The sequence below is a fragment of the Vespa velutina genome, chromosome 25, assembly GCF_912470025.1.
Source record: "Vespa velutina chromosome 25, iVesVel2.1, whole genome shotgun sequence".
Lineage (NCBI taxonomy): Eukaryota > Metazoa > Arthropoda > Insecta > Hymenoptera > Vespidae > Vespa > Vespa velutina.
In genome coordinates, this window is record NC_062212.1 from 1406063 (window position 1) to 1423329 (window position 17267).

At 25.5% G+C, this 17267-nt stretch overlaps 4 protein-coding genes across 5 annotated transcripts; all 4 read left to right on the forward strand.

Annotated features, from left to right (window-relative positions):
* The first annotated feature begins 1533 nt into the window (after positions 1–1533).
* On the forward strand, positions 1534–3319 carry LOC124957299 (ornithine decarboxylase 1-like). Its single transcript, XM_047514226.1, has 7 exons — positions 1534–1717; positions 1789–1865; positions 1927–2099; positions 2185–2494; positions 2570–2809; positions 2902–3110; positions 3195–3319. The coding sequence occupies exons 1-7, from the start codon at positions 1534–1536 to the stop codon at positions 3235–3237; spliced, it is 1236 nt and encodes a 411-aa protein (XP_047370182.1). The 3' UTR covers positions 3238–3319.
* Positions 3320–5105: 1786 nt separating this feature from the next.
* LOC124957200 (ornithine decarboxylase 1-like) lies at positions 5106–6797 on the forward strand. The gene is made up of 7 exons (XM_047514036.1): positions 5106–5289; positions 5361–5437; positions 5499–5671; positions 5757–6066; positions 6142–6381; positions 6462–6670; positions 6755–6797. The coding sequence occupies exons 1-7, from the start codon at positions 5106–5108 to the stop codon at positions 6795–6797; spliced, it is 1236 nt and encodes a 411-aa protein (XP_047369992.1).
* A 466-nt stretch (positions 6798–7263) lies between these two features.
* Positions 7264–12024, forward strand: LOC124957334 (ornithine decarboxylase 1-like). The gene is made up of 8 exons (XM_047514298.1): positions 7264–7368; positions 10209–10424; positions 10496–10572; positions 10634–10806; positions 10892–11201; positions 11277–11516; positions 11609–11817; positions 11902–12024. The coding sequence occupies exons 2-8, from the start codon at positions 10223–10225 to the stop codon at positions 11942–11944; spliced, it is 1254 nt and encodes a 417-aa protein (XP_047370254.1). The 5' UTR covers positions 7264–7368; positions 10209–10222; the 3' UTR covers positions 11945–12024.
* Positions 12025–12382: 358 nt separating this feature from the next.
* On the forward strand, positions 12383–17167 carry LOC124957327 (ornithine decarboxylase 1-like). Of its 2 annotated transcripts, none has more exons than XM_047514284.1 (8): positions 12383–12516; positions 15355–15567; positions 15639–15715; positions 15777–15949; positions 16035–16344; positions 16420–16659; positions 16752–16960; positions 17045–17167. In XM_047514284.1, the coding sequence occupies exons 2-8, from the start codon at positions 15366–15368 to the stop codon at positions 17085–17087; spliced, it is 1254 nt and encodes a 417-aa protein (XP_047370240.1). In that variant the 5' UTR covers positions 12383–12516; positions 15355–15365; the 3' UTR covers positions 17088–17167. The 2 variants fall into 2 exon arrangements, with proteins under 2 accessions (XP_047370240.1, XP_047370239.1); XM_047514283.1 differs by having other exon boundaries at positions 12412–12516; positions 15352–15567.
* Positions 17168–17267: the final 100 nt, after the last annotated feature.

A 17267-nucleotide genomic window follows, 5' to 3' on the forward strand; every position in this document is an offset into this window, starting at 1 on the left:
TATAAACTTATAATATCTATTTGAAGCCACATGATCATTGTTAAGACGATGAACAATCATGTTTCAGTCGTCATATTGGCATTAAGATAGTTGCCTGTGCCGTATCAATCATCGATGTCCTACAGTTTTCATTAACAAATTATTATTTTTGCAAGTATGTTTATGCTATTATAATATTGTTCTTCGATTTTCTATTCGAGTTGTACATAATACGTACGTAAGTAATAAAAAACGCTTGGTAATTTGTCATCTACCGTAATGATGATAAGATAAGCAATATCATTGATTTATTACTCTTGTATATATTATATATTTCCTTGCATATTTATTATTTATGTATTAAGTATATCCTATTGGAACATAATAAGAATAATATAATATTATAATATTGAGATTTCAAAAATACTTGTATGTTTAATTTCATCGTTAATAAACAATTTTTTGTTATATTTCCTATAGCGCTATAATTTATTTTCATTGATGTTGTCGATTATCTCGTTTTTGATATTATAAGAAAGTTTTCATAGTTCGAATGGGTTCAAATGAATCGTAAGTAAAAGTTTTATTTCTGTCAATTATATAATTTTATCCTAGAACTATCGATATTATTTTTTTTCGTTTTTCTGTATATAAACAATGAAATAAATATTTTAACGTAGGTATGCAATCTCGAAGATATAAATATCGATATTGCAATAGTAACTTATTTATTACCAATTTTTATAGTTATTAATAATTATATATATATATATATATATATATATATATATATATTACGTATTATATATTATTTTAATAAAGATAAAAACACGAGTACGTTTGCGGATTAACTTTGGGATATTTCTTTCAATATTTTTTTTATATTAATTTATATTATTACTGTTACTGTTATTTATGATATATTAATAATATATATCCATATATTGGCATTCGCTAATTTCTATCGCTCTTATACTATTCGTTACTTCTTTGTCCATTTCAATTAATCCAGTTTCATTTTTAATCTTCTCATCCTTCCTTAAACAAACGCACTTTTCAAAGTAAAAACCGCGATCTGCAAGGCTATCAAACAATTTGACTGAAATAAATAAAACTCACGCACATACACACATACACTATTAATTAACGATGGTAATAATCAACCCTTTGCCGAATTGCGATCGGATTATCTGATACGTAAGTACGATTAACTAGCGCTTGGCGTTAATAAGACAATAATAATTCTTACTAACATTTAATGTTTAATTTATTTATGTAGATAAGAATTATCTGTAGATAAGAAACTAAAATGTAATGGTCAAAATTAATATTTGTAGAATTTATAACAATTTCTTATTTCTTATCGTTTTATGTTTTATTTTTAAAAGCTATTAAATAAATGTTCTTAATGCTACGTCAAAAAAGTTACAAATTGTTTGATAATTTTCATAAGTAAATATGGGATCATATAAATTTGATGTAATGCCGTTGATCAGTGACAGTACTGATCTATACACTAAAGCACTAGCATAGACTATAGAGTATATGTCAAAAATGTCTTCAATTAATGTCCAAGAAATTCACCTGTACGAGGATGAAATCGAAGAATATGAAATTATAAAAAGAATCATTAGCACTCGTGATCAAGAAGATGCATTTTATATATTAGATCTTGGTGTTATAATTAAAAAGCATCAAGATTGGATCAAAAAAATGCCAAGAGTTGTGCCATTCTATGGTAAGATTTCTAAAATATTTTTTTATCCTGTAACATTACAAAAATATTCTATAGAAGAATTTTATTGTTAGCTATAAAATGTAATACCCATCCAATGGTGATTAAGATTCTTGCAGCTATGAACGCCAATTTTGATTGCGCATCAAAGGTAAATGATTTCATTTTTATGTAAAATATTTTTACATTTTCTAAATCGTAATTTATAATAGCAAGAAGTTCAACAAGTTATGCAGTTGAATATATCACCAGATAGAATAATCTTTGCAAATCCTACGAAGTATCCGTCTCATATAAAATTTGCTAAAAGCGTTGGTGTCGAAAAAATGACAGTGGATGGCAAATGCGAACTTTATAAAATTAAAAAATTGTTTCCCGAAGCAAAGTAAGTAAATTTTACTCCGTATTCCTGTATTATGTCAATTATCTTATGTGATGTCGATAATTCACTGAAATATTGTTCTTAATAGAATAGTTATTCGCTTTCGTTGCGACGGCATTTCTACTGTCGCTAGATGCGTCAAACTTGGAACCAAATTTGGATGTGAACCAGGCGATGAGGCAAAAGAATTAATACAACTGACAAAGGATTTAGGTTTAATTTTATATGGATTTAGTTTCCACGTTGGTAGTCCATGTGTCGAATTTAATGCGTATGTACGTGGAATTGAAATATGTAAGGAATTGATTTCTTTTGCTAAATCGATTGAATGTAATGATATCAAATTAATTGACATTGGTGGAGGATTCCCTGGGGAAAGAGAATTTCAAATCGATGAGGTTTGATTATTACGATGATACTTTCGAATGTATATATATGTAATATAATAATAGTTATCTTCGTATTTTGTTTAGATTTCACATATGATTAATGATGCAATCAAAGAAATAGACCCTACCATAGAAATCATAAGCGAACCCGGTAGATACTACGTAACTTCAGCATTTACTTTGGCTAGTTTTGTTCATTCTAAGAAAACTGTATGTGTGGGAAATAGTTTGAAACAGATGTATTATGTTAGCTGCGGAGTTTACAGTGGGTTTATAGAAGAATTGTATAAATTAAAATCACGTCGCCCAAATTCATTGTTCAATGTATATAATTAATTTAATATATTTAAATTATTTATGTATATATATATTTATATATTATATATTATATATTATAGAAAGTTAATTTGTTGCAGCCCGTATCTGATAAAAAATACTATTCTAGTTTATGGGGACCAACTTGTGATTCCGGTGATTGTATCATCAAAGACGTATTATTGCCAGAATTTGAGGTAGGAGATTGGCTTGTATGGAATGACATGGGTGCATATGGAACTTCTATTGCTTGTAAATTTAATGGTTTTATGCCACCGTTAGTTCATTCATTTATCAGAAAAAGTCAATGGTTAATATAAATATTTGAGATATTAATTTTTTTGGAATATTACAATTTTTTATAATAATCATACATTGCCTATTTCTTTTTCAGGCAAGATTTTTGTGTCATTATGAATCGTTTCATAAACGATTGATTATATATAATAAAATGGATGATTTGAATTTCTATAACAAATATATTCAAATAAGAACAAAATAATGCTCTTTGTATTAGAAACATTAATATGTCTATTATATTTGTTAATTTAAAATTTACTAATAAATATTATTGTTTTGAATAGTTTATATAGTAGTACTAAAATAATTGTTTAAATAAATATTTCTAATTATTAGTTTTCTTTACATATTAATAAATTTATTAAATAATAATAATAAAAGTATTTTTGTTTACTTCATTTTTTTTTCTTTTATTATGAACATTCATTTAAAATGAACATTCTTTTCTTATGAAGTATCGTTTGTTGGTATAAACTTATAATATCTATTTGAAGTGACATGATCACTGTTAAGACAATGAACAATCATGTTTCAGTCGCCATATTGGCATTAAAATAGTTGGCTGTGCCGTATCAACGATCGATGTCCTACAGTTTTCTTTAACAAATAATTATTTTTGCAAGTATGTTTATACTATTATAATATTGTTCTTCGATTTTCTATTCGAGTTGTACATAATACGTACGTAAGTAATAAAAAACGCTTGGTAATTTGTCATCTACCGTAATGATGATAATATAAGCAATATCTTTGATTTATTATTCTTGTATATATTATATTTTTTCTTGCATATTTATTATTTTTGTATAAAGTATATCCTATTGGAACTTAATCAGAATAATATAATATTATAATATTGAGATTTCAAAAATACTTGTATGTTTAATTTCATCGTTAATAAACAATTTTTTGTTATATTTCCTATAGCGCTATAATTTATTTTCATTGTTGTTGTCGATTATGTCGTTTTAGATATTATAACTATGTTTTTATAATTCGAATGGTTTTAAATCGTAATTAAACGTTATATTTCTGTCAACTATTTAATTTTATCCTAGAAATATCGACATTATCCCTTTTCATTTTTCTGTATATAAACAATGAAATAAATATTTTAACGTAGGTATGGAATCTGAAATATATAAATATCGATATTGCAATAGTAACTTATTTATTACCAATTTTTATAGTTATTAATAATTATATATATATATATATATATATATATATATATATATATACTTACGTATTATATATTATTTTAATAAAGATAAAAACACGAGTACGTTTGCGGATTAACTTTGGGATATTTCTTTCAATATTATTTTTATATTAATTTATATTATTACTGTTACTGTTATTTATGCTATATTAATAATATATATCCATATATTGGCATTCGCTAATTTCTATCGCTCTTATACTATTCGTTACTTCTTTGTCCATTTCAATTAATCCAGTTTCATTTTTAATCTTCTCATCCTTCCTTAAACAAACGCACTTTTCAAAGTAAAAACCGCGATCTGCTAGGCTATCAAACAATTTGACTGAAATAAACATACACGCACATACACACATACACTATTAATTAACGTTGGTAATAATCAACCCTTTGTCGAATTGCGATCGGCTTATCTGATACGTAAGTACGATTAACTAGCGCTTGGCGTTAATAAGTCAATAATAATTCTTGTCCAATATTTAATGTTTAATTTATTTATGTAGATAAGAATTATCTGTAGATAAGAAACTAAAATGTAATGGTCAAAATTAACATTTGCAGAATTTATAACAATTTCTTATTTCTTATCGTTTTGTGTTTTATTTTTAAAAGCTATTAAATAAATGTTCTTATTGCTACGTCAAAAAAGTTACAAATTATTTGATAATTTTCATAAGTAAATATGGGATATCATCATATAAATTTGATGTGATGCCGTTGATCAGTGACAGTACTGATCTATACACTGAAGCACTAGCATAGACTGTAGAGTATATGTCAAAAATGTCTTCAATTAATGTCCAAGAAATTCACCTGTACGAGGATGAAATCGAAGAATATGAAATTATAAAAAGAATCATTAGCACTCGTGATCAAGAAGATGCATTTTATATATTAGATCTTGGTGATATAATTAAAAAGCATCAAGATTGGATCAAAAAAATGCCAAGAGTTGTGCCATACTATGGTAAGATTTCTAAAATATTTTTTTATCCTGTAACATTACAAAAATATTCTATAGAAGAATTTTATTGTTAGCTATAAAATGTAATACCCATCCAATGGTGATTAAGATTTTTGCAGCTATGAACGCCAATTTTGATTGCGCATCAAAGGTAAATAATTTCATTTTTATGTAAAATATTATTATATGTTCTAAATTGTAATTTATAACAGGAAGAAATTCAACAAGTTATGCAGTTGAATATATCACCAGATAGAATAATCTTTGCACATCCTACGAAGTATCCGTCTCATATAAAATTTGCTAAAAGCGTAGGTGTCGAAAAAATGACGGTGGATAGCAAATGCGAACTTTATAAAATTAAAAAATTGTTTCCCGAAGCAAAGTAAGTAAATTTTACTCCGTATTCCTGTATTATGTCAATTATCTTATGTGATGTCAATAATTCACTCAAATATTGTTCTTAATAGAATAGTTATTCGCTTTCGTTGCGACGGCATTTCTACTGTCGCTAAATACGTCAAACTTGGCATTAAATTTGGATGTGAACCAGGCGATGAAGCAAAAGAGTTAATACAACTTACAAAGGATTTAGGTTTAATTTTATATGGATTTAGTTTCCACGTTGGTAGTCCATGTGTCGAATTTAATGCGTATGTACGTGGAATTGAAATATGTAAGGAATTGATTTCTTTTGCTAAATCGATTGAATGTAATCATATCAAATTAATTGACATTGGTGGTGGATTCCCTGGGGAAAGAGATTTTCAAATCGATGAGGTTTGATTATTACGATGATACTTTCGAATCTATATATATGAAATATATTAATAGTTATCTTCGTATTTTGTTTAGATTTCACATATTATTAATGATGCAATCAAAGAAATAGACCCTACCATAGAAATCATAAGCGAACCCGGTAGATACTACGTAACTTCAGCATTTACTTTGGCTAGTGTCGTTCATTCTAAGAAAACTGTATCTGTGGGAAATAATTTGAAACAGATGTATTATGTTAGCTGCGGAGTTTATAGTGGGTTTATGGAAGAATTGTTAAAATTGAATTCACGTCATCCAATACCACTGTTCAATGTATATAGCTGATATTTTTTAATCAAAATGGTTTGCTTTTATTTCTTTATATATATATATAAAAAGTGGATTTCTTGTAGCCTGTATCTGATAAAGAATATTATTCTACTGTATGGGGACCGACTTGTGATTCCTATGATTGTATCGTCAAAGATGTATTATTGCCAGAATTTCAAATAGGAGATTGGCTTGTATGGAACAATATGGGTGCATATGCAGCTTCTAGATCTTGTCAATTTAATGGGTTTTCGCCGCTGATAGTTCATCCATTTATCAGAAAAAGTCAATGGTTAATATAAATATTTGAGATATTAATTTTTTTGGAATATTACAATTTTTGATAATAATCATACTTTGCCTATTTTTTTTTCAGGGAAGATTTTTGTGTCATTATGAATCGTTTCATAAACGATTGATTATATATAACAGAATGGATGATTTGAATTTCTATAACAAATATATTCAAATAAAAACAAAAAAATTCTCTTTGCATTAGAAACATTAATATGTCTATTATATTTATTATTTTAAAATTTACAAATATATATTATTTTTATGAATAGTTTATATAGTATTACGAAAATAATTGTGATTTTTAAATAAATATTTCTACTTATTATTTTTCTTTATATATTAATAAATATATTAAATAATAATAATAAAAGTATTTTTATTTACTTCAAACATTTTTTTTTCTTTTATTATGAACATTCATTTAAAATGAACACTTTTTTCTTATGAAATATCGTTTACTGGTATAGATTTAAAATGTCTGTTTGTAGTCACGTGAACGCCGCTTAGATAAAAACAACCAATCACGCTTCAATCGATATAGTGCTTCCATCATTGGCATCAAGATAGCCGACTGGTTTGCTTCAACGTTTGATGTTCTACTAATCATTAACAGATTATTATTTCTGCTCGTGTGTTGATGCAATTATAATATTGTTCTTCGAATTTTTTACTCCAGCTGCGTATAATTCATATGTAAGTAATAAAACAACGCCCGAAAATTTGTCATCTACCGTAATGATGATAAGATAAGTAACATTATTGATTTATTACTCTTGTATATATTATATTTTTACGTGCATATTTGTTATGTTTGTATGAAGTATATCCTATTGGAACATAATCAGAATAATATAATATTATAATATTGAGATTTCAAAAATACTTGTATGTTTAATTTCATCGTTAATAAACAATTTTTTGTTATATTTCCTATAGCGCTATAATTTATTTTCATTGTTGTTGTCGATTATGTCGTTTTAGATATTATAACTATGTTTTTATAGTTCGAATGGTATTAAATCGTAATTAAACGTTATATTTCTGTCAGCTATTTAAATTTATCCTAGAAGTATCGACATTATCCCTTTTCGTTTTTCTGTATATAAACAATGAAATAAATATTTTAACGTAGGTATGGAGTCTGGATTATATTATAAATATCGATATTGCAATAGTAACTTATTTATTAACAATTTTCATCGATATTAATAATTATTGAATATACACTTACGTATTATACGTTATTTTTATAAAGATAAAAACACAAGTTCATTTTCTACAGTATACTTCTTTCTTATTATTTTTTTATTATTTTATTGCGTAGGTATAATCCATTTTATATTATTACTATTACTATTATTATTACTATAATAATAATAATAATAATATATAATATAAACATTTACTTATTAATTTTTTTATGACGAAACAATCGACATAATATTGTATTTTGTTATAAAATTTATATATATCATTCTAAATTGTTACAATAATATTTTTCATATTTATATACCGTATTGAATTATAATCAGTGTGATTTGATATTATATTAATAATAATCTCGCGTTATTAAATTTATTTTATATAATATATTTAAAGCTTGGATGATTTCATCGATAGAATTAGATATATTATGAGCTATTATTAACTTCTTGCGGAGAAATTTGTCCTTATTATGTCATTGTTTATCTCGTTGTATACATTTGTTTTCATTGTTCTCATATAACGCGTAAGTAAATATTTGTTTCGTATGTATCAGCTTAAGTAATATTAATAAACAATAAATTCCTGATTTTCAATGTTTCATATGTCTATCTTCCTTTTTAGGAGAATATGTTTCACAATAAAGCAAACTATGTAATTATTTGTTACGCAATAAATCCCTAGAAAGTAATAAATATAATTAATACATATAAGAATCTAATATAATATATATATATATATATATATATATATATATATATATATATATATATATATATATCTGCGACAAAGAGATAAGAATACGTCGAATGTTGTTTTAAAAATGATTAATGAATACGTATATATTATATCATTTTCGTTAGAAATTAAAACATAAGTTTATTTCCACATTATCTTTGTGATAGAATTCTTTGTGGTTTTTCTTTTTTTTCTCTCTTTCTCTTTTCTTTTTTTGTCTTTTGATCCACACGCTTTATATAGTTCTGAATGAATGTTGTAATTGAAAATAGTCGTATGAGGGAATGGAAATAATTCTTGATCAATAATAATGAACATGATCTAATTTAATAATACGAAGTTCCGTCTAATCAAACGCTTATCATTTTGCACATTTTTAACAAAGGTTATCATTTATCCATAATCTATTTCTCGTTAAATATCACTTCTTTTACCTTTTTTTTTGTAGCACGATTTGTTTATATAGAAAGTAACTAACGTTAGAAATTCTTTTGATCTCTTTTTATCGATCATCGATCGGTTTATCTCGTACACATTCACGAATACGGTTAATTAACTCCGCAATCTTTCATTATACATAATTATATTATTATTAAGATAACAACAACTCTTTACTCTGTGTTATTCTATTTGTAACTGTCTATTGTTCAATTCTAAACGCTATTACGTGCTTGATCTAATCAAAAATATAACTACGTTTCAATTTTTTCTTTACATATGACTCATAGCTTTTTTAATTCCCAGTCACATTTACGTATAAATATTCATTAATCTTTATCTCTATTGTCGTATTTTTTGTAACGTTATGCCTATATCACTCAAAGTACTCTCCAAATCTCATTTTCATCCCCAATATCTCTGGCACTTCTTATTATTCCATGAATAAATACATCAATGAAAGAAGAGACACCTTTTTGCTCGTTGTAGAAAAATTCTTTCAAATATACACTCACACATGATAATTATTGATGCTGCAATCTTCAATTCCTTTTCTAATTATCTATTGGTCTATCTCATAGACAAATACACATAGACGGAGCAGATACAATTAACCAATGCAAAACACTCCCGTTTTATATTGAAAATTTACAAGTTAACATTTAAAATCATGATGTTAATTAGCTAAGGATAATTTCAATTTATAATAAGTCTGATTTATATAGATAAGAAGTATGTGTATATATATATATATATATATATATATATATATACATATATATATATATATATATATATATATATATATATATATGTATATAAGAATCTGAAACGTAAATGATTAAAATTTATAACTCTTGAATTTATAATAATTTCTTATCACTTATTATTTTATGTATTATTTTTCAAAAACATTAAACAAATGTTTTTAATGTTATATTACATCAGTTATTAATTGTTTGATAATAAATATTCTGAATGTAATATCAACAGTTCCTAATTGTTTGCATAATAAATATTCTCAATGATATATTGCAACATTTACTAATTGCTTTATAATAACATGCTATTATTTACGTAAGTTGCTTTGTAATACAATCATATAAATTTGAAGCAAGCAATTATCAGTGACAATACTGGTCTATACATTCAAGCAGGAGCATGAACTATGGAGTATATGTCAAAAATGTCTTCAATTAATGTCCAAGAAATTCACCTGTACGAGGATGAAATCGAAGAATATGAAATTATAAAAAGAATCATTAGCACTCGTGATCAAGAAGATGCATTTTATATATTAGATCTTGGTGATATAATTAAAAAGCATCAAGATTGGATCAAAAAAATGCCAAGAGTTGTGCCATTCTATGGTAAGATTTCTAAAATATTTTTTTATCCTGTAACGTTACAAAAATATTCTATAGAAGAATTTTATTGTTAGCTATAAAGTGTAATACCCATCCAATGGTGATTAAGATTCTTGCAGCTATGAACGCCAATTTTGATTGCGCATCAAAGGTAAATGATTTCATTTTTATGTAAAATATTTTTACATTTTCTAAATCGTAATTTATAATAGCAAGAAGTTCAACAAGTTATGCAGTTGAATATATCACCAGATAGAATAATCTTTGCAAATCCTACGAAGTATCCGTCTCATATAAAATTTGCTAAAAGCGTTGGTGTCGAAAAAATGACAGTGGATGGCAAATGCGAACTTTATAAAATTAAAAAATTGTTTCCCGAAGCAAAGTAAGTAAATTTTACTCCGTATTCCTGTATTCTGTCAATTATCTTATGTGATGTCGATAATTCACTGAAATATTGTTCTTAATAGAATAGTTATTCGCTTTCGTTGCGACGGCATTTCTATTGTCGCTAGATGCGTCAAACTTGGCATTAAATTTGGATGTGAACCAGGCGATGAAGCAAAAGAATTAATACAACTTACAAAGGATTTAGGTTTAATTTTATATGGATTTAGTTTCCACGTTGGTAGTCCATGTGTCGAATTTAATGCGTATGTACGTGGAATTGAAATATGTAAAGAATTGATTTCTTTTGCTAAATCGATTGAATGTAATGATATCAAATTAATTGACATTGGTGGAGGATTCCCTGGGGAAAGAGAATTTCAAATCGATGAGGTTTGACTATTACGATGATACTTTCGAATGTATATATATGTAATATAATAATAGTTATCTTCGTATTTTGTTTAGATTTCACATATGATTAATGATGCAATCAAAGAAATAGACCCTACCATAGAAATCATAAGCGAACCTGGTAGATACTACGTAACTTCAGCATTTACTTTGGCTAGTTTCGTTCATTCAAAGAAAACTGTATCTGTGGGAAATAATTTGAAACAGATGTATTATGTTAGCTGCGGAGTTTATAGTGGGTTTATAGAAGAATTGTATAAATTAAAATCACGTCGCCCATATTCATTGTTCAGTGTATATAATTAATTTAATATATTTAAATTATTTATGTATATATATATTTATATATTATATATTATATATTATAGAAAGTTAATTTGTTGCAGCCTGTATCTGATAAAAAATACAATTCTAGTTTATGGGGACCAACTTGTGATTCCGGTGATTGTATCATCAAAGACGTATTATTGCCAGAATTTGAGATAGGAGATTGGCTTGTATGGAATGACATGGGTGCATATGGAACTTCTATTGCTTGTAAATTTAATGGTTTTATGCCACCTTTAGTTCATTCATTTATCAGAAAAAGTCAATGGTTAATATAAATATTTGAGATATTAATTTTTTTGGAATATTACAATTTTTGATAATAATCATACTTTGCCTATTTTTTTTTCAGGGAAGATTTTTGTGTCATTATGAATCGTTTCATAAACGATTGATTATATATAACAGAATGGATGATTTGAATTTCTATAACAAATATATTCAAATAATAACAAAAAAATGCGCTTTCTATTAGAAACATTAATACGTCTATTATATTTATTATTTAAAAATTTAAAAATAAATATTATTTTTATGAATAGTTTATATAGTATTACGAAAATAATTGTGATTTTTTAAATAAATATTTCTACTTATTATTTTGCTTTATATATTAATAAATATATTAAATAATAATAATAAAAATACTTTTATTTACTTCAAACTTTTTTTTTTCTTTTATTATGAACATTCATTTAAAATGAACACTTTTTTCTTATGAAATATCGTTTACTGGTATAGATTTAAAATGTCTGTCTGTAGTCACTTGAACGCCGCTTAGATAAAAACAACCAATCACGCTTCAGTCGATATAGTGCTTCCATCATTGGCATCAAGATAGCCGACTGGTTTGCTTCAACGTTTGATGTTCTACTAATCATTAACAGATTATTATTTCTGCTCGTGTGTTGATGCAATTATAATATTGTTCTTCGAATTTTTTACTCCAGCTGCGTATAATTCATATGTAAGTAATAAAACAACGCCCGAAAATTTGTCATCTACCGTAATGATGATAAGATAAGTAACATTATTGATTTATTACTCTTGTATATATTATATTTTTACGTGCATATTTGTTATGTTTGTATGAAGTATATCCTATTGGAACATAATCAGAATAATATAATATTATAATATTGAGATTTCAAAAATACTTGTATGTTTAATTTCATCGTTAATAAACAATTTTTTGTTATATTTCCTATAGCGCTATAATTTATTTTCATTGTTGTTGTCGATTATGTCGTTTTAGATATTATAAGTATGTTTTTATAGTTCGAATGGTATTAAATCGTAATTAAACGTTATATTTCTGTCAGCTATTTAAATTTATCCTAGAAGTATCGACATTATCCCTTTTCGTTTTTCTGTATATAAACAATGAAATAAATATTTTAACGTAGGTATGGAATCTGGATTATATTATAAATATCGATATTGCAATAGTAACTTATTTATTAACAATTTTCATCGATATTAATAATTATTAAATGTACACTTACGTATTATACGTTATTTTTATAAAGATAAAAACACAAGTTCATTTTCTACAGTATACATCTTTCTTATTATTTTTTTATTATTTTATTGCGTAGGTATAATCCATTTTATATTATTACTATTACTATTATTATTACTGTAATAATAATAATAATAATATATAATATAAACATTTACTTATTAATTTTTTTATGACGAAACAATCGACATAATATTGTATTTTGTTATAAAATTTATATATATCATTCTTAAATTGTTACAATAATATTTTTCATATTTATATACCGGATTGAATTATAATCAGTGTGATTTGATATTATATTAATAATAATCTCGCGTTATTAAATTTATTTTATATAATATATTTAAAGCTTGGATGATTTCATCGATAGAATTAGATATATTATGAGCTATTATTAACTTCTTGCGGAGAAATTTGTCCTTATTATGTCATTGTTTATCTCGTCGTATACATTTGTTTTCATTGTTCTCATATAACGCGTACGTAAATATTTGTTTCGTATGTATCAGCTTAAGTAATATTAATAAACAATAAATTCCTGATTTTCAATGTTTCGTATGTCTATCTTCCTTTTTAGGAGAATATGTTTCACAATAACGCAAACTATGTAATTATTTGTTACGCAATAAATCCCTAGAAAGTAATAAATATAATTAATACATATAAGAATCTAATATAATATATATATATATATATATATATCTGCGACAAAGAGATAAGAATACGTCGAATGTTGTTTTAAAAATGATTAATGAATACGTATATATTATATCATTTTCGTTAGAAATTAAAACATAAGTTTATTTCCACATTATCTTTGTGATAGAATTCTTTGTGGTTTTTCTTTTTTTTCTCTCTTTCTCTTTTCTTTTTTTGTCTTTTGATCCACACGCTTTATATAGTTCTGAATGAATGTTGTAATTGAAAATAGTCGTATGAGGGAATGGAAATAATTCTTGATCAATAATAATGAACATGATCTAATTTAATAATACGAAGTTCCGTCTAATCAAACGCTTATCATTTTGTACATTTTTAACAAAGGTTATCATTTATCCATAATCTATTTCTCGTTAAATATCACTTCTTTTACCTTTTTTTTTGTAGCACGATTTGTTTATATAGAAAGTAACTAACGTTAGAAATTCTTTTGATCTCTTTTTATCGATCATCGATCGGTTTATCTCGTACACATTCACGAATACGGTTAATTAACTCCGCAATCTTTCATTATACATAATTATATTATTATTAAGATAACAACAACTCTTTACTCTGTGTTATTCTATTTGTAACTGTCTATTGTTCAATTCTAAACGCTATTACGTGCTTGATCTAATCAAAAATATAACTACGTTTCAATTTTTTCTTTACATATGACTCATAGCTTTTTTAATTCCCAGTCACATTTACGTATAAATATTCATTAATCTTTATCTCTATTGTCGTATTTTTTATAACGTTATGCCTATATCACTCAAAGTACTCTCCAAATCTCATTTTCATCCCCAATATCTCTGGCACTTCTTATTATTCCATGAATAAATACATCAATGAAAGAAGAGACACCTTTTTGCTCGTTGTAGAAAAATTCTTTCAAATATACACTCACACATGATAATTATTGATGCTGCAATCTTCAATTCCTTTTCTAATTATCTATTGGTCTATCTCATAGACAAATACACATAGACGGAGCAGATACAATTAACCAATGCAAAACACTCCCGTTTTATATTGAAAATTTACAAGTTAACATTTAAAATCATGATGTTAATTAGCTAAGGATAATTTCAATTTATAATAAGTCTGATTTATATAGATAAGAAGTATGTGTATATATATATATATATATATATATATATATACATATATATATATATATGTATATATATATATATATATATATATATATATATATATATATATATATATATGTATATAAGAATCTGAAACGTAAATGATTAAAATTTATAACTCTTGAATTTATAATAATTTCTTATCACTTATTATTTTATGTATTATTTTTCAAAAACATTAAACAAATGTTTTTAATGTTATATTACATCAGTTATTAATTGTTTGATAATAAATATTCTGAATGTAATATCAACAGTTCCTAATTGTTTGCATAATAAATATTCTCAATGATATATTGCAACATTTACTAATTGCTTTATAATAACATGCTATTATTTACGTAAGTTGCTTTGTAATACAATCATATAAATTTGAAGCAAGCAATTATCAGTGACAATACTGGTCTATACATTCAAGCAGGAGCATGAACTATGGAGTATATGTCAAAAATGTCTTCAATTAATGTCCAAGAAATTCACCTGTACGAGGATGAAATCGAAGAATATGAAATTATAAAAAGAATCATTAGCACTCGTGATCAAGAAGATGCATTTTATATATTAGATCTTGGTGATATAATTAAAAAGCATCAAGATTGGATCAAAAAAATGCCAAGAGTTGTGCCATTCTATGGTAAGATTTCTAAAATATTTTTTTATCCTGTAACGTTACAAAAATATTCTATAGAAGAATTTTATTGTTAGCTATAAAGTGTAATACCCATCCAATGGTGATTAAGATTCTTGCAGCTATGAACGCCAATTTTGATTGCGCATCAAAGGTAAATGATTTCATTTTTATGTAAAATATTTTTACATTTTCTAAATCGTAATTTATAATAGCAAGAAGTTCAACAAGTTATGCAGTTGAATATATCACCAGATAGAATAATCTTTGCAAATCCTACGAAGTATCCGTCTCATATAAAATTTGCTAAAAGCGTTGGTGTCGAAAAAATGACAGTGGATGGCAAATGCGAACTTTATAAAATTAAAAAATTGTTTCCCGAAGCAAAGTAAGTAAATTTTACTCCGTATTCCTGTTTTCTGTCAATTATCTTATGTGATGTCGATAATTCACTGAAATATTGTTCTTAATAGAATAGTTATTCGCTTTCGTTGCGACGGCATTTCTACTGTCGCTAGATGCGTCAAACTTGGCATTAAATTTGGATGTGAACCAGGCGATGAAGCAAAAGAATTAATACAACTTACAAAGGATTTAGGTTTAATTTTATATGGATTTAGTTTCCACGTTGGTAGTCCATGTGTCGAATTTAATGCGTATGTACGTGGAATTGAAATATGTAAAGAATTGATTTCTTTTGCTAAATCGATTGAATGTAATGATATCAAATTAATTGACATTGGTGGAGGATTCCCTGGGGAAAGAGAATTTCAAATCGATGAGGTTTGACTATTACGATGATACTTTCGAATGTATATATATGTAATATAATAATAGTTATCTTCGTATTTTGTTTAGATTTCACATATGATTAATGATGCAATCAAAGAAATAGACCCTACCATAGAAATCATAAGCGAACCTGGTAGATACTACGTAACTTCAGCATTTACTTTGGCTAGTTTCGTTCATTCAAAGAAAACTGTATCTGTGGGAAATAATTTGAAACAGATGTATTATGTTAGCTGCGGAGTTTATAGTGGGTTTATAGAAGAATTGTATAAATTAAAATCACGTCGCCCATATTCATTGTTCAGTGTATATAATTAATTTAATATATTTAAATTATTTATGTATATATATATTTATATATTATATATTATATATTATAGAAAGTTAATTTGTTGCAGCCTGTATCTGATAAAAAATACAATTCTAGTTTATGGGGACCAACTTGTGATTCCGGTGATTGTATCATCAAAGACGTATTATTGCCAGAATTTGAGATAGGAGATTGGCTTGTATGGAATGACATGGGTGCATATGGAACTTCTATTGCTTGTAAATTTAATGGTTTTATGCCACCGTTAGTTCATTCATTTATCAGAAAAAGTCAATGGTTAATATAAATATTTGAGATATTAATTTTTTTGGAATATTACAATTTTTGATAATAATCATACTTTGCCTATTTTTTTTTCAGGGAAGATTTTTGTGTCATTATGAATCGTTTCATAAACGATTGATTATATATAACAGAATGGATGATTTGAATTTCTATAACAAATATATTCAAATAATAACAAAAAAATGCGCTTTCTATTAGAAACATTAATACGTCTATTATATTTATTATTTAAAAATTTACAAATAAATATTATTTTTATGAATAGTTTATATAGTATTACGAAAATAATTGTGATTTT

What these genes read in the sequence shown, in the direction of transcription:
- LOC124957299 (XM_047514226.1), top strand. Translation starts at nt 1,534, where the DNA reads ATGTCTTCAATTAATGTCCAAGAAATTCACCTGTACGAGGATGAAATC. An exon ending in AAGAGTTGTGCCATTCTATG is followed by an intron (nt 1,718 to 1,788) that starts GTAAGATTTCTA and finishes TTTTATTGTTAG; the next exon opens with CTATAAAATGTAATACCCAT. An exon ending in TTTATCAGAAAAAGTCAATG is followed by an intron (nt 3,111 to 3,194) that starts GTTAATATAAAT and finishes TTTCTTTTTCAG; the next exon opens with GCAAGATTTTTGTGTCATTA.
- LOC124957200 (XM_047514036.1), top strand. Translation starts at nt 5,106, where the DNA reads ATGTCTTCAATTAATGTCCAAGAAATTCACCTGTACGAGGATGAAATC. An exon ending in ATTTTGATTGCGCATCAAAG is followed by an intron (nt 5,438 to 5,498) that starts GTAAATAATTTC and finishes AATTTATAACAG; the next exon opens with GAAGAAATTCAACAAGTTAT. An exon ending in GAGATTTTCAAATCGATGAG is followed by an intron (nt 6,067 to 6,141) that starts GTTTGATTATTA and finishes TATTTTGTTTAG; the next exon opens with ATTTCACATATTATTAATGA.
- LOC124957334 (XM_047514298.1), top strand. Translation starts at nt 10,223, where the DNA reads ATGGAGTATATGTCAAAAATGTCTTCAATTAATGTCCAAGAAATTCAC. An exon ending in AAGAGTTGTGCCATTCTATG is followed by an intron (nt 10,425 to 10,495) that starts GTAAGATTTCTA and finishes TTTTATTGTTAG; the next exon opens with CTATAAAGTGTAATACCCAT. An exon ending in GCCCATATTCATTGTTCAGT is followed by an intron (nt 11,517 to 11,608) that starts GTATATAATTAA and finishes AATTTGTTGCAG; the next exon opens with CCTGTATCTGATAAAAAATA.
- LOC124957327 (XM_047514284.1), top strand. Translation starts at nt 15,366, where the DNA reads ATGGAGTATATGTCAAAAATGTCTTCAATTAATGTCCAAGAAATTCAC. An exon ending in AAGAGTTGTGCCATTCTATG is followed by an intron (nt 15,568 to 15,638) that starts GTAAGATTTCTA and finishes TTTTATTGTTAG; the next exon opens with CTATAAAGTGTAATACCCAT. An exon ending in TTTATCAGAAAAAGTCAATG is followed by an intron (nt 16,961 to 17,044) that starts GTTAATATAAAT and finishes TTTTTTTTTCAG; the next exon opens with GGAAGATTTTTGTGTCATTA.